This window comes from Adiantum capillus-veneris, chromosome 10, assembly GCF_014529385.1.
Source record: "Adiantum capillus-veneris isolate H3 chromosome 10, ASM1452938v2, whole genome shotgun sequence".
Classification (NCBI taxonomy): domain Eukaryota; kingdom Viridiplantae; phylum Streptophyta; class Polypodiopsida; order Polypodiales; family Pteridaceae; genus Adiantum; species Adiantum capillus-veneris.
Genome location: NC_140940.1, coordinates 158,841,087 through 158,860,909, shown reverse-complemented (window position 1 = coordinate 158,860,909; position 19,823 = coordinate 158,841,087). Strand labels below are relative to the sequence as shown.

Below are 19,823 nucleotides of genomic sequence, written 5' to 3'. Positions count from 1 at the left end.
GGGCACCAGAGGTTTATGTTGGAATATAGAGATGAAAATTCCCAACCGCAATGTGATCGTGGGGTTGTATGCTTGCCCTCACAGTACATGCAAACAGTTGAAGAGACATTCACGATCGGGTTTTTTGAGATGGATTCTACCATCTTCAACTCCATGACTAAGGATCTGCCTGCTCGTCACATCGCCTATCAAAGTGTCATAATGAACAACCCTTTCAAGGAGTTGGAAGCCCATACAGAGATAGCGGCACGAGCAGATAAGTTCAATCTACTCACACAAAGATGCTGAAAAGAAGGGCCTTTGACTATTGAAGACTCCAAGAGAAGACCAACTGTTGCTAGATCCAAAGCCAAAGACAAAGACAAGGAAAAAGTTTGCACGAGGACATGTAGGGACTAGGAAGGAGGGAATGTTGGCAGTTGGACCAGACGAGAGTCCTCCTAGTCGAACCCCTTCTTTAGGAGCCATGTCTTGTTTTTTTTTTCCGGAAAGCCTTGTAATTAATTGAGAGTCTTTGATTGTAGTGAGACAATCTGTGAGTTAGTTTACGCCAAATCTGAGTTGTAAAGTCTGTAAATGAGTTTGAGCCTTGTAAAGCTGGCCGTTGGCCAAGAGAGCCCTAGGTATAAAGCTCATTTTCTGTAAGTGGGAAAGGACACTTATCAGTATCACAAGGTTTATGAGTTTTGGAGCGTACGAATGAGAGCAAATACACTCATGCCAAAAGAGAAATAAAGATTTAGAGATGGAGCTCAAGTTGGAACAGATGCAAAGGAGGGAGTTCTCACTCTCTTTCATCGAAGCATATCAAAAGCAAATAGCCAATATGCAAGCGGCCCTAGCAGCGGCTCAAGAGTAGTCGAAGGGCAAGCAAAATATATAAAAAGAAGATCTACCCGAATCAGTGTCGCGAGAGACCGAAGCACTTCAATTTTTGCAGTATGAAGAAGAAACTAACACTACAACAATACGTCCAGAGTCAACGGCCATAGAGCTCGAGGTAGAGCAAGGACCCATACATAGCTTCACAGCAGGCTAAAGCTGAGAAAGCTCTAATGGTGAACATAGAAACAAAGACCGAAGACACATGGAAAGAAGCAATGGACTGGGAGCATCACACTCTACACTCAGCTATGTAGCCCAACTTACTTCCAAACAAATCATAGAAACATGGCATCAACAATCTCTCCCATATCCTCTAGTAAAGTATGAAATTCTCAAGGTCAAAGAAAGATTGGTGAAAGATCAAGCTGCGGACACTGCAGATCTCTGCCCGCCGGCTTGGAGAAAGTGTTGGCATAAAATATATGATCTTGTACACTAAAGCTCCATCTGAGATTTAAAAGGATCCAACGTTTTGTCCAGTGCCCAGAGTCCATAGTAGGGGCAACCATCAAGTTATACTCAACAAACATCCTACATGTCTTAACTATCCCAAACTGAGTCCACCAAAGGGCAAGGCAATTGAAGACTACATGCTCAAGACACAATTAGAGGCTATAGATATCTTCAAGAGAATTCCAGACATAGCTTGTATCATGTTCATAAAGATAGCCAATATGCTCCTTACTTGCATCTAGACCTTCCATCAAGCAGAGCAGATAGATGCCCCATGGATGGCATTCCTGGAAGGAATCAAGGGCTTTGTTACGAGCTATCAGATCAACCTCCCGATGAAGTACTTTATGCCAGGGTAATGTTCTTGCCATCCTACTATATGAAAAACTTTGAAGAAGCTTTCTACATGGGGTTTTCCACTTTCAGATCCATAATCTTTGGCCTCGTGGTAGAAAATCTTTGTGCCACATTTGTGGGATACAATTCTATGGAGCTAAACACTCCGATCGACTTATAGTTCTTGGCTGAAGCAGATAAGAAGCTCATAATAAAGTACTATGAATCTCTTGAAGCCCTAAAGAAGTAGCGAGCCACACGCAAACCAGAGCACTATCCAATCCCACGAAGCTGTGTCGTGAATGACCCAAGCTAGGAGGGGGGGGGGGGGGGAATGTTAGCCCTCTAGCTAACATCAGAGTTTACAAAAATTTTTAATCTTTTTTGAGAAATCTAGACGTCTATAGCTTTAAGCCTTTGTAATTCATTTTTGAATTCAACTTGTAAACAATTATGTGATTATGAGCTAGACAAAGAGGGGCTACACGCTTCCAGATTGTATCAGTGAAATTCCAGGCTTCCCATTTTATATCAGTGAAATTCCAGATTGTATCAGTGAAATTCCAGACTTAAAAACTCTTTCCATTTTTTATTCAAATCCTTTGACTAAGGTATAAAATCCAATTTTTGTAAAACCTAAGGGAGTTCTTTTGGATAATAAGCGTTACGATGTTTCTGTAGAGCATTATGTACTCTCCTGTTATATTCTCAAGCTCATAACTCCCTAGTGAAGTGTCCATTTAAATTGTCGTCTGCTTCATCGCGTTCACAAGTGAAAGCTCTTCATGACATTGTGCTTCTCTCGCGATAAAACTGTGTTTTTGTTGCAACTCACCTCCTCCTTAATCTACTCATAACTTAAAATTTACATAACAAAACTGCATTTTATGCATTGGAGGGCTGTTGGAGCATCGTTACTAAGCTCTAGGGTGCTTTCGGGTCTGAAAACGATTATGTCAAATTTGCCCTGTAGATAATAATAAGCATGATTTTGATAAGTGGCAAAAGGGGGGATTTGAGGGTGTGGTCATGTGTCTTTAGATGTTGCCTATCCAACCTATAAGTTTTGTTTCGTTTGGACTTCGTTTGCTTGGTGAACCGACGAGATTTCCTTACAGTGTTGTAGTTAGCGTTTGCTGCCTGACATGTAGTTGAGTGTAGTTTTGAGTAAATAGGGATTGGGTGTGCTATACGAGAGACAGAAAACCTCTTGTAGCCTCCATGCGCTAGTCGAATCGACTCCGGTTCTCACTGTCACTATAGTAAGATAGCGAAGCTTGGCATTCAGGGAGCCCCACATGCATTGTCTATGAATGCTTCCACTCTACAAACCCCTAAAGGGTTTGTCCAATGAAAAACGAGCATTTGATTATCTACTTATGGGTTGCTAATATTGCATAAGATGGTGAATGAGGTGATGAGTTGGTTTGGGGGTGTTCATAACTTTTTAAAGGAAGAAGCATTACTCCACATAACCACAATGGCTTATCGTATTTGATAAGTATGTAAGATTGCTTGCAAACTGGGATCCCAATTACCCTTCATATAATTTCGGAGTACAACCAATGCTCGATGAACTCCCCACTCAAGGTTTCTTCTGAGCTTGCATTGATTGCAAAATTTGCACAAGACAACGAAAGTCGATAAGCTCTTGCATAGGGTAACCCCACACGGGAGGGGGTAACTGTTCTGAGTGAACCCCTCCCCTCTCCACTAACTACAGCCTACAGGTGCAATTGCAAAAAACTCAATATTCAAACTGCCTCGCACGTGTGTGTGTGAGAGTGGAGAAGTCCAATCAATCAATTCAACGTCGCTTTTACGATTAACCCCCTTCGTGTGGAGGCCCATCCTGTTAAATTTTGAGCGCTCAATGCCAAATGCCATGTGGCACAAGTGAAGACCCTCCGATTCAACTTATTTGAAACTTTGAAGGGTTTTCACTCATGCAACATTGCATGAAAGTCACGTTTTTTTGAAAAAATGATGCTAGCAACGAACGAAATCTCGCTCTCTGCGCCTGTTTTCGTCCAGCAGACTGCAAGGCAACCTTCCTGAAACAAGGTACCTCTCTCTCCACACACACCTGCGCGCACGCTTTCTTTCTCTCTCTCTCTCTCTCTCTCTCTCTCTCACACACACACACACACACACACACACACACAGAGAGAGAGAGAGAGAGAGAGAGAGAGAGAGAGAGAGAGAGTTCATTATTGACAACAGATGGGAGAAACCGAGAATGAACAGGTCTCAACAGAGCCGTGGCCATCTCTAGTGAAATATAACAATGCATCAGTTGTTACCGCAAAAGACTCCCCAAAAGACAAGAAGACAGTAAGTTTTGTTCCATCTTCCTCTTGTTTCTTGAAATGCATGATGGATAAGAATGTCAAATTGGATGGATGGGTGGGTGGGTGGGTTGGGGGGGGGGGAGGCCCTGTGCCAACGCAGTAAGGGCGAAATCTTAGTTGCTGGGGCCGGTCATCCAGCATGGTGGGGAAGACTTTAGCTGCTAGAACAGTGGAGTAAATGTCCAGGAACTATGGCATGACGTTCTAGTAATCAGTGGATACAATGCCTGATGGAGCTGATGTGTTGTCAGTAAGTCCCTCTGTAGCTTGATCACTTTTGTGAAGGTGAAGGTGGGATGTTCCTGTTTGCATATAGCTGTAAACATACATGCAAGAATGCTACCAGTCTCTCGTAGTGCCTCAACATTGTGCTTGGATTCAACTTGATGCCATGCTTCTAGTTTACACATGCTGGTCACCGATGGTTAGAGTGAAAATTATGCTGCACTGTATGCAAGACAATGACATATGTCCATTTATATTTTGGATAGACAACTTCAGATAAATTGGAGAGAGGCTTTGATCACACTGTTTGGTTTCAATGTATGATAATGATTAAAAATTGCAATTGCATGCATAATGCAAGATTATATATTTATACATATGAGGCATGTTAGTACCCTGCATGATCCACACTATGAGTCACCAAAATGTAGGATGGTGTTTGTGAATTTTTCATCATGTGGTGCTTTTGAGTAGCAAATTGTTGTGAGTTTTTAGTGTTGTATCGCTTGTCATGGTTGTTTAACTGACAGGGAAAGAGGCCTTCTCAAGTAGAACAACAAAGGCCAAGTGTTTTGCAAACTGAGGATGTCCTTGATTCCCTTCTTCCTCCTAGGCATGCACTCTTCTAATAACGAGAATTAAGAACTTGTAATACTTAACCCTAGAGGAACGAAGATGGTTGCCAAAACATGCTTTGTCAATTGTTGCTGAAGTTTCTGTGCAAATGGCAGGATATGGAGCGATAAGGGCGTCAAATACATCCAGCATGTCTCAAGTGCTCCGGCTACCAGGCTGGACGTAGTCAATCTGCAGGCAAGCAAGTTGCAGTATTAAAAGCTTTGTGTATATCGTTTGATTGTACTTCTTTTTAACTCAATTAAAAAGAAAAATTTAGTTGCAAGAGATGGAACATGTGATTTCCAGGAGAAATTGGACCAAGAGTTGCAGCGTAGGCAGGCTCGAGAGACAGGCATATGCCCTATTAGGGAGGAACTTTATGCTCAGGTGAACTCAGTTGGCTGACCAAAAGATTGCGAGTCAACATTCTAACTTTGCAATTCTTTGGGAAAATTCAATAGTTTGTAATTTCTTGCCTGCATTTATACATCTTCTCTTACTTTGCAATCCTGTTTTCTATCCATTTTGAATCTTCTTATTTTAATAGGTGTCTATGTGTTGCTTGATGTTTGTTTTTGCAATTGTTTCTATCAGTCTGTAAGTTTAGACCTTTCTGATGGCATACATGTACAATATGTATGTATATAGTTTGATCATCACATCAAGATTTTACAAAGCAACTTGGAACCCCTGTTGTACTTCGCTCTTCTAGTGTCACTGTTCAAACAGGCTGACCCTCTACTATTTGTGTTTTGGCTTCTCATGCGCTGCATTCTTCAAACTTCTGCCTCTATTTGGCCTGTGGCCAGCTTTCAATGGCTGTGAAGCTGTGAACAACGTATGTCTTGTTCCACCAAAGTCTTTGGGATAGATGTTAGGGTTAGGATTTCTGATATAGATCAGAGTTGCACTTGGGCACATCATTTGCCTAGCAGCCATAGACTCTATCCCTAGAAAAGTGATCCATGCCAATCTCCGAGTCGTAGCAAGAATTCTCCTAGCTGCGCAATGAATTTACAGTGTGTAGTCATGCATCTTCATCATGAAATAAAACTTGCTTCAAATGTGGGTGAACAGAGCACATAGCCAAGGTTTGTTTTGTTACCAAGTCATGTACTCACTGTGGGAGGAAGGGGCATTCTCGTTCCAAATGTCACTTAACAGAACAAGGCTAGTAGCAGCAAAAGCAAAGCTTCAGCTCATGCGGTTGAGGAGGAATTATGTGTACTCTGTGCATTCAGACACTGACATTCTCTGAAGACTTTTTCTCTCTCTTGCATAGTAGTGTCATTTCTGGGATAGGCTGGGAGAGCTTGGTTCCTACCATGGCTATGTTGCTTGAGGGGAGGTTCTTTCTCCTGGATTGGAGGTTTGTTTCTTTTCTTTTGGATTGGAGGTGTTACAGTTGTCTCTTGGATTAGAGATGTTATCTTGTCTCCACCATTGGATTTGTTCTTAGATTGTGGTGGTTTATCTTGTGTTGTCTTAAGTTGTCATAGTCAAAACCCCAAGGGGAGGGTTGTTGGAAATGTGAGCTTTGGCCTACGATCCCTCCTAACTATTGTACCATTGGCACTCATCATCATACCAGCTATTATGAGGTCTAGTGTCCTTACCCTTTCTCCAAGTACCACGAGAATGGGGAAAGGCAGTATTTGTAGCTGCATGAAGAGCATTTGTAAGCTGATGTGTAAGCTCTGTCAAAGGTACATGGGGATTCATCTCTACTAGCAACCTAAGCTTGCTGGGATAAGAGTAATTAGGTTGCCTAGCCATAGGCTGTACACAATAGCGACAATTTAGCGAGAAAGATAGTATGCATGATTTATAGCAGCCCCAACAAGTCTTGGTGAAATGGAGAGCTCTCGAATACGTGGGACAAGCGCAAACTGAGCAAGTACGTAGCCCACTGTGCTCAAACCGTTCCGATGTGTGTAGCACGTAATTTCTCGTGAAAGTGGCAATCTATCTATATCATCGAGTATGGATAATCCATGCATAGCTCCCATCCGTAGAAGATATTTGCCATACGTTGTGCACTTACATCTATCCTTTGAGGCTCTCTCAATGCCAAGATCCGCGTGGTCATATTCACGAAAATCCTCTGTCACTGTATGTATGCAGGAAGTGCATGTCCAGGCACTTAGAGTAGCTGCATACCCTCTGATTGCACAACCCATTAGCATTATCATCAGCACTTAACACCTGGCATAAGCATTCTCACCGCATGAATTCAGTTTTCCCCAAACCGCGCGTGAACCACCCCTTGCAGACATTTATTAAATAAGTGACTTTTCAACTACCCAAATCGTGGGGGCATTCAGAAGCCTGCTCGACCCAGGTTGTTGCACCTATATAAGTAGGCCTTGGGCGCCAGTAGAAGGCAAAAGAGGCAGTAGAAGCAGCAATTCCCATCAGTAGTGCCCCTTCTCAGCAGTACCCCACAGGACCAGCGTTTGTGCAAGCTTGCACCAGCGTTTTTCAGATCAGCCAGCAGCGTTTTTGCACCTTTGCATCAGCTCACCAGCACTGAGTCTCTCCCTCTTCGCCAGCAGATTCCCATTGCAGTGGAGCAGTAGCGTTTTCAGTTTCAGCTATCAGAACAGCCAGCGTTTTTCAGTTTTCAGCCATTGTCGGCATCGGCAGTAGCAGATCAGCCCCGTAGCCTTGGCTACATTGCAAGTCTCCATGAGCATCCACATCGATTTCAGATTTCAGCCACAAGCATCAAAAGAATTTTCAGATTTCAGCCCATTAGCTTCGACATTGTTGTTGTCATCGTCGTCGACACCATCATCGTCGTCAAACATCACAACATTTAGAACCATTGTACCGGACTTTGTGCAATCTAAAGCAATTAACTCTCTATTAGAGAGGGGGGCCCTTGGAGGGGGTTTGGGACCCCATCTGGTGTCGTATCGTCTCTCTCTCTCTCTCTACAGAGGCCTGGGGCCAATATGCATCATCTCTGTACACAGTTCCTGAGTAGCCCCCCCTTCTTGACCCCCCCGATCCATGCCCACATACATGTGCTTTTTTCACCGCTGAGATGGTGAGGAAGGCCATTGACAGGATGAGGACTGGGAGAGCGTATGATCATGATGGCTTAGTAGCTGAGCATTTCACGCATGCCAGAGATCTACTAGTAGAGCTTCTGGCAGTTATGTTTAACCGTGCCATGTGTGAGGGCTTGCCTAATACTTGGAGCCTATCTACTATTGTACCTATCTTCAAGTCGGGAGACCCGACGGAGCTTGGGAATTATCGCACTATCATGATTGGACACACATTGGCACGGTTGTACGCATCTATTCTTGAGCAACAACTGAGTAGATGGGTAGAGAAGGAGGGGATACGCGCAGCTGGGCAAGCAGGGTTCAGGAGGGGTTTTTCTACTCTTGACCATATCTTGACACTCAGAGCCATCATTGAGGAGGGCAGATCACGTGGGAGACAGATCTATAGTAGCTTTGTGGATTTCTGCAAAGCATTTGACACAGTGCCCAGAGCTAGATTGATGCGCAGATTACAGCAAACGGGAGTACCCACATAGCTCATTTGGGGGGTCATGGCATTATACAGGTCAGTAGTGGGGCATGTACGCACCTCAGAGGGTCTATCCACACGGGTTCACTCAACTATTGGGGTGAAGCAGGACTGCCCGCTCTCTCCTACTCTATTTGATATGTATGTGGATGAGGTTTCTGACTACATTGAGAGAGATGGTGATAGAGGTGTTGAAGATGATGAAACAGGAAACAGAAGGAAGACAGCAACTCAGAGTAGGAAGAAGATGGAGACGGAGAAGACACAGAGCTTGTGTACGAGATCTCTGTAGTCTCTCTCTCTGTATTGGAATAATAGTATGTGTATACAAACTCAGAGCTACAAAGCTTATATGAAACCCTAAGAGATAAGGTGTCCTTTCACACCAGATGTCCAGGGGGAAAAACCCAGTGGGAGAAAAGTGCCCCTGGTGAAGCGCGTATACACACTAACACTACTACATGTCTACAAATCCCCCCTGTAGTGATAGTGTGAATCCGTACAAGGTAGCAGATCATCATGTGTATGAGAGTAAGCCCAAAGCTTTTCGGAAAGCTTCAAACTTTTCTCGTGATAATGCCTTCGTAAATAGATCTGCAATGTTATCCTGTGTAGGACAGTAAGTTAGTGTGATCTCCCCTGCATGTAGCCTTTCCCTGACATAGTGGTAGTGAACCTCTATGTGCTTTGTTCTTGCATGAAATACTGGATTCCTTGCAACTGCAATAGCACTCTGACTGTCAGTGAAAATGGTAGTGGGTGCCTGTTGACACTCACAAAGATCTGCCAATAACCTGCGTATCCATACACAATCAACTGTTGCCGTGAAAGCTGCCCTGTACTCAGCTTCACAAGTTGATGTAGCCACTGTGGGTTGCTTCTTGCTTAGCCAAGATATACATGCATTTCCCAAGAAAAAACAATTGCCACTTGTGGAATGTCGTGTGTCAAAATCACCAGCCCAATCTGAATCGCTGTAACCAAGAAGCTGCATAGAACTGTGCTTTCCATACATATCCCCCCTTGGAAAGAACATGGCAAGATTAGGGGTACCTGAAAGGTAACGAAGTATGCGCTTCACAGCCTGCCAATGATGCATACCTGGGCTGTGCATAAATCTGCTTGCTTGTGAAACCCCAAATTGAATGTCTGGACGAGTGTTGCCTGCCAAATATATCAAGCAACCAACCGCTGCTGCATAAGTATGTACATCAAAAGGTTCTCCAGCATCATGCATGCTCAACTTTGATCCAGTTTCTACGGGTGTAGAGATTGGCTTACAATTTTGCATACCAAACTTGTCCAAAATTTTATGCAAATATTTTGCCTGCAACATGTATATGCCATCCTCTGATTGCACAAACTGAATACCCAAGTAATAATGTAGCAAACCAAGATCAGACATCTCAAAGGTTTTTCTCAAAGCATCTTTAAACGCTTCAATTTCATCTGCAGTATTGCCTGTAAGAAGCATATCATCCACATAAAGTGTTAGCATAATGAGAACTCCATCTCTCTTTTTGACATACAAAGTACTTTCTGTTGGACTATTCTGAAATCCCTGGCCAATCAAATAAGTATGTATCTTCTCATACCATGCTCTTGGAGCCTGTTTGAGACCATACAAAGCTTTACGCAATCTACATACCTTTTGCTCTTGACCTTTTACAACAAAACCACTTGGTTGACTTACATAAACTTCTTCCTGCAAATCACCATTCAAAAAAGCAGTTTTGATATCCAACTGATGCACTTTCCAACCATGATGAGCAGCAATTGCAACTAGTGATCTAACTGTGGACGCACGAGAAGTAGGAGCAAAGGTTTCATCATAATCTATGCCTTTCTGTTGCGCATAGCCTTTTGCCACAAGCCTTGCTTTGTACCTGTCAACAGTACCATCTTGTTTCCTTTTTACCTTAAAAACCCACTTTGTACCAATAGGCTTTTTACCTGTAGGCAAGTCCACTAGATCCCATGTATGATTCTTATGAATAGAATCAATTTCTTGCTGCATAGCATCTTTCCACTGAACACACTCTAAAGCTTGTTCAAATGAATCAGGCTCATCTTCAACAGGCTCATCTGCATCAGGCTCATCTGATACCAATATGTATGGAAAGCACAGTTCTATGCAACTTCTTGGTTACAGCGATTCAGATTGGGCTGGTGATTTTGACACACGACATTCCACAAGTGACAATTATTATTCCAATACAGAGAGAGAGAGACTACAGAGATCTCGTACACAAGCTCTGTGTCTTCTCCTTCTCCATCTTCTTCCTACTCTGAGTTGCTGTCTTCCTTCTGTTTCCTGTTTCATCATCTTCAACAATTGGTATCAGAGCAAGGTGATTTCCAGAGCCTCTACTTGCGTTTTCGCGTCCGCGCGCGCAATCGCAGTTTTCAGGCAGTTTTCGGAAAATTTGTTCGTGGGAGCATCCTCGACGTTCCGGGAGTATTCTGATGAGGCGACCTGGGGTTTTACCCCCCTTTCGAAGCCGTTCGAGCCCTCAGAATTTCGTTCTGAGCAGCGTAGCAGAAGTTACTTTTCCGAGGCGTTTAGATCAAGAGGGTGTGCTTTCTGACAGATTTTCTTCAGGTAAACAGTTCTTTTGGGAAGCAGCTTGTCTTAGCTTTGTGCTGAGATTTTGTGTAGAGTTTTGCTTGGATTGGAGAAGAGATTTGTGAATCTCTTGGAGGTTCTTTTGCTCTCTTGTGTGCATCTACAGTATGGCTCAATCTACGGAGAAAGAGATTTTTGGTGCGTTTACATCCGAAGACAAATTGGATGGTACCAACTATTCTCTTTGGTCTTTTATGGCCAAAAATGTTTTGGTTGGTAAAGGATTGTGGGATTACGTATCTGGAGATGAAGTTCGTCCAGGTAGCATTGCACCTGCCACGCCTGGTCGTGGTGCAGCTTTTGGTGCAGGACCCTCACAAGTCACTCCAGAGCAAAAGAGATGGGATACTAAAGATGCACAGGCTATGGCTGTGATTGCCTTAACCATAAAGAGGACAATCACACCACATATCAGATCTTGCAGAACTTCTGAGCATGCTTGGAACACTCTGCAAGCTATGTTTGGAGGAAGAAACGCTGCCAGAATAGAGTTTTTGAAGAAACAACTTGACAAAATACAGATGGACGAAGGTGACGATATTGTCGAGCATCTTACAAAAATCAGGGATCTTAAAGAGCAATTGCTTAGCATTGATGAAGTGATTCCAGAGAAGGACTTGGTTTCCAAAACACTCAATTCACTACCACCATCTTATTTGACTTTTCAGACTTCTTTGACTCTGTCTTTGCGAGCTAATCCTGACCCTCTTCATTTTGAAGAGTTAGTGGCTTTGCTATTGCAGGAGGATCAATCACGTAAGAACAAGTCTTTACAGGTGGATGGTATGGATCATGCTCTTGTTGTACAGAACAAAAACAGGGGTAAAGAGAGTGCTCATCACTCCAAGTCTAGTGCAGGACAATCTTCAGAGAAGTCTAAAGGTGATTCCGACAAGTCCAAGAAGAAAGGTAAATGTCACTACTGCAAGAAACCTGGTCACTACATTAGTGAGTGTAAAAAGCGAATTGCTAAAGAAAAGAAGAAAGAGTCAAGTTTGGTTGTTTCAGCTTCTGGTGATTCTTCTACAGCTAAAGAAGAGTCTGCAAACTTTGTGCAGGATTCTTATGCTTTTGTAGTATGTTCAAATTTTTCTGCTTACAGTGTTGACAAGACACAAATGATTTGGTACTTTGATAGTGGTGCATCCAGGCATATTACTTCAAGGAAGGATTTGTTTTGTTCATTGGATGCAACTCCAGCAGGAAAGAAGGTGACATGTGCAAATAATGCTTCTTATCCAATCAAAGGCGTTGGTAAGATTTTGATTACCATTTCAGATGGTTCAGATTTATGCTTGCCAGATGTCTTATATGTTCCAGGGATCAAGAAGAATTTGTTGTCTGTATCCTCTCTTGCAAAAAATGGTCTTCGGGTCATTTTTGAGGATGACAGATGTGTTGTACGAGATCGAGAGAATGGTTATTCTCTTATCACTACAGGTACGCTGGAAAATGGACTATTTGTGCTAGATCGTTATGAAAAGCAGATTCAGGTATGTATTGCAGAAACAAAGACTCAGGCCATGCAGGATGCTGAGTTGTGGCATGCTAGATTTGGGCATGTTAGTTATGGCAGTTTGATGACTTTACAACGTCATAATATGGTGCATGATTTGTCCTTATTGGAGATGCCACCAAGACATGTATGTGAAGGTTGCGTTCTTGGAAAGATGCACAGATTTGCATTTTCGCAGGATGGTTCAGTTAGAGCGACACGAAAGTTGCAGCTTGTACACAGTGATGTATGTGGTCCTATGAGGACGCCATCTATAGGAAACAACCTTTATTTTGTGACCTTCATTGATGACTTTTCCAGGTTTTGTTGGGTGTATCCACTCAAAGCAAAGTCAGATGTGTTTGCAGTTTTTCAACATTATGTCGCCATGGTTGAAAATGAAACAGGTTGCAAAGTACAGACTCTTCGTACCGATCGAGGAGGTGAATACATGTCAGGTGCATTTAAGGATTTTTTGGGAAAGAAAGGCATTAAACACCAATGCACTATGCCATACACACCACAACAGAATGGTGTTGCAGAAAGGAAGAACAGGTCTTTAATGGAGACAGCTAGATGTATGCTCAAGGCTAAGAGTTTGCCTCATAAGCTATGGATGGAGGCAGTTGCTTGTGCAGCACATGTTTTGAACAGGTGTCCTACTCGTGCCTTGAAGACCATTACTGCATATGAAGCTTGGTATGACAAAAAACCTTCAGTCAATTATCTTCGTGTTTTTGGTTGTCTTGCTTATGCTCACATCCCTCAGCAGTTACGTGGGAAGCTTGATGATAAGGCAATCAAATGTATATTTGTGGGGTACAGTAGTGGAAGTAAAGGTTATAGACTTTACAATCCTGCTACAAACAAGATTTTTGAAAGTCGTGATGTAATTTTTGCAGAAACTACTGCTCAACCTATGGTTGCTTTTGATGTACCTCATATGCAGACACATGATGTATTTGAAGGTTTGCTTCCTTCTTTTGTGGAAAATCAAGATTCACAACAGGTTGATAATCTTGATCAATCTTTTGATCAGCATGTGACACCTCATGATGTAGAGAAAATTGTGCGTGAAGAGCAAGAAGTTCTCAGGGAAGAAAGAACCTTGCCTAAATGGGTTCAGAAAACTTTGCAGGATAGCAAGTTGGATGCACCGTTGCCACGGAAAACACGTGCTGGTACTACTTTTGGCAGAGAGCAAGTAGATTTGGCTTGCTTTAGCACTCTTTGTGATGCAGATGAGCCTGATTCATTTGAACAAGCTTTAGAGTGTGTTCAGTGGAAAGATGCTATGCAACAAGAAATTGATTCTATTCATAAGAATCATACATGGGATCTAGTGGACTTGCCTACAGGTAAAAAGCCTATTGGTACAAAGTGGGTTTTTAAGGTAAAAAGGAAACAAGATGGTACTGTTGACAGGTACAAAGCAAGGCTTGTGGCAAAAGGCTATGCGCAACAGAAAGGCATAGATTATGATGAAACCTTTGCTCCTACTTCTCGTGCGTCCACAGTTAGATCACTAGTTGCAATTGCTGCTCATCATGGTCGGAAAGTGCATCAGTTGGATATCAAGACTGCTTTTTTGAATGGTGATTTGCAGGAAGAAGTGTATGTAATTCAACCAAGTGGTTTTGTTGTAAAAGGTCAAGAGCAAAAGGTATGTAGATTGCGTAAAGCTTTGTATGGTCTCAAACAGGCTCCAAGAGCATGGTATGAGAAGATACATACTTATTTGATTGGCCAGGGATTTCAGAATAGTCCAACAGAAAGTACTTTGTATGTCAAAAAGAGAGATGGAGTTCTCATTATGCTAACACTTTATGTGGATGATATGCTTCTTACAGGCAATACTGCAGATGAAATTGAAGCGTTTAAAGATGCTTTGAGAAAAACCTTTGAGATGTCTGATCTTGGTTTGCTACATTATTACTTGGGTATTCAGTTTGTGCAATCAGAGGATGGCATATACATGTTGCAGGCAAAATATTTGCATAAAATTTTGGACAAGTTTGGTATGCAAAATTGTAAGCCAATCTCTACACCCGTAGAAACTGGATCAAAGTTGAGCATGCATGATGCTGGAGAAACTTTTGATGTACATACTTATGCAGCAGCGGTTGGTTGCTTGATATATTTGGCAGGCAACACTCGTCCAGACATTCAATTTGGGGTTTAACAAGCAAGCAGATTTATGCACAGCCCAGGTATGCATCATTGGCAGGCTGTGAAGCGCATACTTCGTTACCTTTCAGGTACCCCTAATCTTGCCATGTTCTTTCCAAGGGGGGATATGTATGGAAAGCACAGTTCTATGCAACTTCTTGGTTACAGCGATTCAGATTGGGCTGGTGATTTTGACACACGACATTCCACAAGTGACAATTATTATTCCAATACAGAGAGAGAGAGACTACAGAGATCTCGTACACAAGCTCTGTGTCTTCTCCTTCTCCATCTTCTTCCTACTCTGAGTTGCTGTCTTCCTTCTGTTTCCTGTTTCATCATCTTCAACAGTTTGATACAAGTAATAATTGTGTATACAAACTCAGAGCTACAAAGCTTATATGAAACCCTAAGAGATAAGGTGTCCTTTCACACCAGATGTCCAAGGGGAAAAACCCAGTGGGAGAAAAGTGCCCCTGGTGAAGCGCGTATACACACTAACACTACTACATGTCTACAAATCCCCCCTGTAGTGATAGTGTGAATCCGTACAAGGTAGCAGATCATCATGTGTATGAGAGTAAGCCCAAAGCTTTTCGGAAAGCTTCAAACTTTTCTCGTGATAACGCCTTCGTAAATAGATCTGCAATGTTATCCTGTGTAGGACAGTAAGTTAGTGTGATCTCCCCTGCATGTAGCCTTTCCCTGACATAGTGGTAGTGAACCTCTATGTGCTTTGTTCTTGCATGAAATACTGGATTCCTTGCAACTGCAATAGCACTCTGACTGTCAGTGAAAATGGTAGTGGGTGCCTGTTGACACTCACAAAGATCTGCCAATAACCTGCGTATCCATACACAATCAACTGTTGCCGTGAAAGCTGCCCTGTACTCAGCTTCACAAGTTGATGTAGCCACTGTGGGTTGCTTCTTGCTTAGCCAAGATATACATGCATTTCCCAAGAAAAAACAATTGCCACTTGTGGAATGTCGTGTGTCAAAATCACCAGCCCAATCTGAATCGCTGTAACCAAGAAGCTGCATAGAACTGTGCTTTCCATACATATCCCCCCTTGGAAAGAACATGGCAAGATTAGGGGTACCTGAAAGGTAACGAAGTATGCGCTTCACAGCCTGCCAATGATGCATACCTGGGCTGTGCATAAATCTGCTTGCTTGTGAAACCCCAAATTGAATGTCTGGACGAGTGTTGCCTGCCAAATATATCAAGCAACCAACCGCTGCTGCATAAGTATGTACATCAAAAGTTTCTCCAGCATCATGCATGCTCAACTTTGATCCAGTTTCTACGGGTGTAGAGATTGGCTTACAATTTTGCATACCAAACTTGTCCAAAATTTTATGCAAATATTTTGCCTGCAACATGTATATGCCATCCTCTGATTGCACAAACTGAATACCCAAGTAATAATGTAGCAAACCAAGATCAGACATCTCAAAGGTTTTTCTCAAAGCATCTTTAAACGCTTCAATTTCATCTGCACTATTGCCTGTAAGAAGCATATCATCCACATAAAGTGTTAGCATAATGAGAACTCCATCTCTCTTTTTGACATACAAAGTACTTTCTGCTGGACTATTCTGAAATCCCTGGCCAATCAAATAAGTATGTATCTTCTCATACCATGCTCTTGGAGCCTGTTTGAGACCATACAAAGCTTTACGCAATCTACATACCTTTTGCTCTTGACCTTTTACAACAAAACCACTTGGTTGACTTACATAAACTTCTTCCTGCAAATCACCATTCAAAAAAGCAGTTTTGATATCCAACTGATGCACTTTCCAACCATGATGAGCAGCAATTGCAACTAGTGATCTAACTGTGGACGCACGAGAAGTAGGAGCAAAGGTTTCATCATAATCTATGCCTTTCTGTTGCGCATAGCCTTTTGCCACAAGCCTTGCTTTGTACCTGTCAACAGTACCATCTTGTTTCCTTTTTACCTTAAAAACCCACTTTGTACCAATAGGCTTTTTACCTGTAGGCAAGTCCACTAGATCCCATGTATGATTCTTATGAATAGAATCAATTTCTTGTTGCATAGCATCTTTCCACTGAACACACTCTAAAGCTTGTTCAAATGAATCAGGCTCATCTGCATCACAAAGAGTGCTAAAGCAAGCCAAATCTACTTGCTCTCTGCCAAAAGTAGTACCAGCACGTGTTTTCCGTGGCAACGGTGCATCCAACTTGCTATCCTGCAAAGTTTTCTGAACCCATTTAGGCAAGGTTCTTTCTTCCCTGAGAACTTCTTGCTCTTCACGCACAATTTTCTCTACATCATGAGGTGTCACATGCTGATCAAAAGATTGATCAAGATTATCAACCTGTTGTGAATCTTGATTTTCCACAAAAGAAGGAAGCAAACCTTCAAATACATCATGTGTCTGCATATGAGGTACATCAAAAGCAACCATAGGTTGAGCAGTAGTTTCTGCAAAAATTACATCACGACTTTCAAAAATCTTGTTTGTAGCAGGATTGTAAAGTCTATAACCTTTACTTCCACTACTGTACCCCACAAATATACATTTGATTGCCTTATCATCAAGCTTCCCACGTAACTGCTGAGGGATGTGAGCATAAGCAAGACAACCAAAAACACGAAGATAATTGACTGAAGGTTTTTTGTCATACCAAGCTTCATATGCAGTAATGGTCTTCAAGGCACGAGTAGGACACCTGTTCAAAACATGTGCTGCACAAGCAATTGCCTCCATCCATAGTTTATGAGGCAAACTCTTAGCCTTGAGCATACATCTAGCCGTCTCCATTAAAGACCTGTTCTTCCTTTCTGCAACACCATTCTGTTGTGGTGTGTATGGCATAGTGCATTGGTGTTTAATGCCTTTCTTTCCCAAAAAATCCTTAAATGCACCTGACATGTATTCACCTCCTCGATCGGTACGAAGAGTCTGTACTTTGCAACCTGTTTCATTTTCAACCATGGCGACATAATGTTGAAAAACTGCAAACACATCTGACTTTGCTTTGAGTGGATACACCCAACAAAACCTGGAATAGTCATCAATGAAGGTCACAAAATAAAGGCTGTTTCCCAAAGATGGCGTCCTCATAGGACCACATACATCACTGTGTACAAGTTGCAACTTTCGTGTCGCTCTAACTGAACCATCCTGCGAAAATGCAAATCTGTGCATCTTTCCAAGAACGCAACCTTCACATACATGTCTTGGTGGCATTTCCAATAAAGACAAATCATGCACCATATTATGACGTTGTAAAGTCATCAAACTGCCATAACTAACATGCCCAAATCTAGCATGCCACAACTCAGCATCCTGCATGGCCTGAGTCTTTGTTTCTGCAATACATACGTGAATCTGCTTTTCATAATGATCTAGCACAAATAGTCCATTTTCCAGCGTACCTGTAGTGATAAGAGAATAACCATTCTCTCGATCTCGTACAGCACATCTGTCATCCTCAAAAATGACCCGAAGACCATTTTTTGCAAGAGAGGATACAGACAACAAATTCTTCTTGATCCCTGGAACATATAAGACATCTGGCAAGCATAAATCTGAACCATCTGAAATGGTAATCAAAATCTTACCAACGCCTTTAATTGGATAAGAAGCATTATTTGCACATGTCACCTTCTTTCCTGCTGGAGCTGCATCCAATGAACAAAACAAATCCTTCCTTGAAGTAATATGCCTGGATGCACCACTATCAAAGTACCAAATCATTTGTGTCTTGTCAACACTGTAAGCAGAAAAATTTGAACATACTACAAAAGCATAAGAATCCTGCACAAAGTTTGCAGACTCTTCTTTAGCTGTAGAAGAATCACCAGAAGCTGAAACAACCAAACTTGACTCTTTCTTCTTTTCTTTAGCAATTCGCTTTTTACACTCACTAATGTAGTGACCAGGTTTCTTGCAGTAGTGACATTTACCTTTCTTCTTGGACTTGTCTGAATCACCTTTAGACTTCTCTGAAGACTGTCCTGCACCAGACTTGGAGTGATGAGCACTCTCTTTACCCCTGTTTTTGTTCTGTACAACAAGAGCATGATCCATACCATCCACCTGTAAAGACTTGTTCTTACGTGATTGATCCTCCTGCAATAGCAATGCCACTAACTCTTCAAAATGAAGAGGGTCAGGATTAGCTCGCAAAGACAGAGTCAAAGAAGTCTGAAAAGTCAAATAAGATGGTGGTAGTGAATTGAGTGTTTTGGAAACCAAGTCCTTCTCTGGAATCACTTCATCAATGCTAAGCAATTGCTCTTTAAGATCCCTGATTTTTGTAAGATGCTCGACAATATCGTCACTTTCGTCCATCTGTATTTTGTCAAGTTGTTTCTTCAAAAACTCTATTCTGGCAGCATTTCTTCCTCCAAACATAGCTTGCAGAGTGTTCCAAGCATCCTCAGAAGTTCTGCAAGATCTGATATGTGGTGTGATTGTCCTCTTTATGGTTAAGGCAATCACAGCCATAGCCTGTGCATCTTTAGTATCCCATCTCTTTTGCTCTGGAGTGACTTGTGAGGGTCCTGCACCAAAAGCTGCACCACGACCAGGCGTGGCAGGTGCAATGCTACCTGGACGAACTTCATCTCCAGATACATAATCCCACAATCCTTTACCAACCAAAACATTTTTGGCCATAAAAGACCAAAGAGAATAGTTGGTACCATCCAATTTGTCTTCGGATGTAAACGCACCAAAAATCTCTTTCTCCGTAGATTGAGCCATACTGTAGATGCACACAAGAGAGCAAAAGAACCTCCAAGAGATTCACAACTCCTCTCCAATCCAAGCAAAACTCTACACAAAATCTCAGCACAAAGCTAAGACAAGCTGCTTCCCAAAAGAACTGTTTACCTGAAGAAAATCTGTCAAAAAGCACACCCTCTTGATCTAAACGCCTCCGAAAAGTAACTTCTGCTACGCTGCTCAGAACAAAATTCTGAGGGCTCGAACGGCTTCGAAAGGGGGGTAAAACCCCAGGTCGCCTGATCAGAATACTCCCGGAACGTCGAGGATGCTCCCACGAACAAATTTTCCGAAAACTGCCTGAAAACTGCGATTGCGCGCGCGGACGCGAAAACGCAAGTAGAGGCTCT

At 42.3% G+C, this 19,823-nt stretch overlaps 1 protein-coding gene across 4 annotated transcripts in view; it reads left to right on the top strand.

The window, feature by feature from the left end:
- The first annotated feature begins 3,611 nt into the window (after nucleotides 1-3,611).
- Nucleotides 3,612-19,823, top strand: part of LOC147449946 (28 kDa inner dynein arm light chain, axonemal-like) — a 51,695-nt gene continuing 35,483 nt past the window's right edge. For 2 of the 4 annotated variants that reach the window (XM_086522744.1, XM_086522743.1), the window contains exons 1-5: nucleotides 3,612-3,738; nucleotides 3,898-4,008; nucleotides 4,781-4,863; nucleotides 4,982-5,063; nucleotides 5,175-5,255. In XM_086522744.1, the coding sequence (XP_086378870.1) occupies nucleotides 3,898-4,008; nucleotides 4,781-4,863; nucleotides 4,982-5,063; nucleotides 5,175-5,255 (357 nt within the window). In that variant the 5' untranslated portion in view covers nucleotides 3,612-3,738. The remainder of the gene's footprint in view (nucleotides 3,739-3,897; nucleotides 4,009-4,780; nucleotides 4,864-4,981; nucleotides 5,064-5,174; nucleotides 5,256-19,823) is intronic. The other 2 variants (XM_086522745.1, XM_086522746.1) reach the window with 2 other exon arrangements.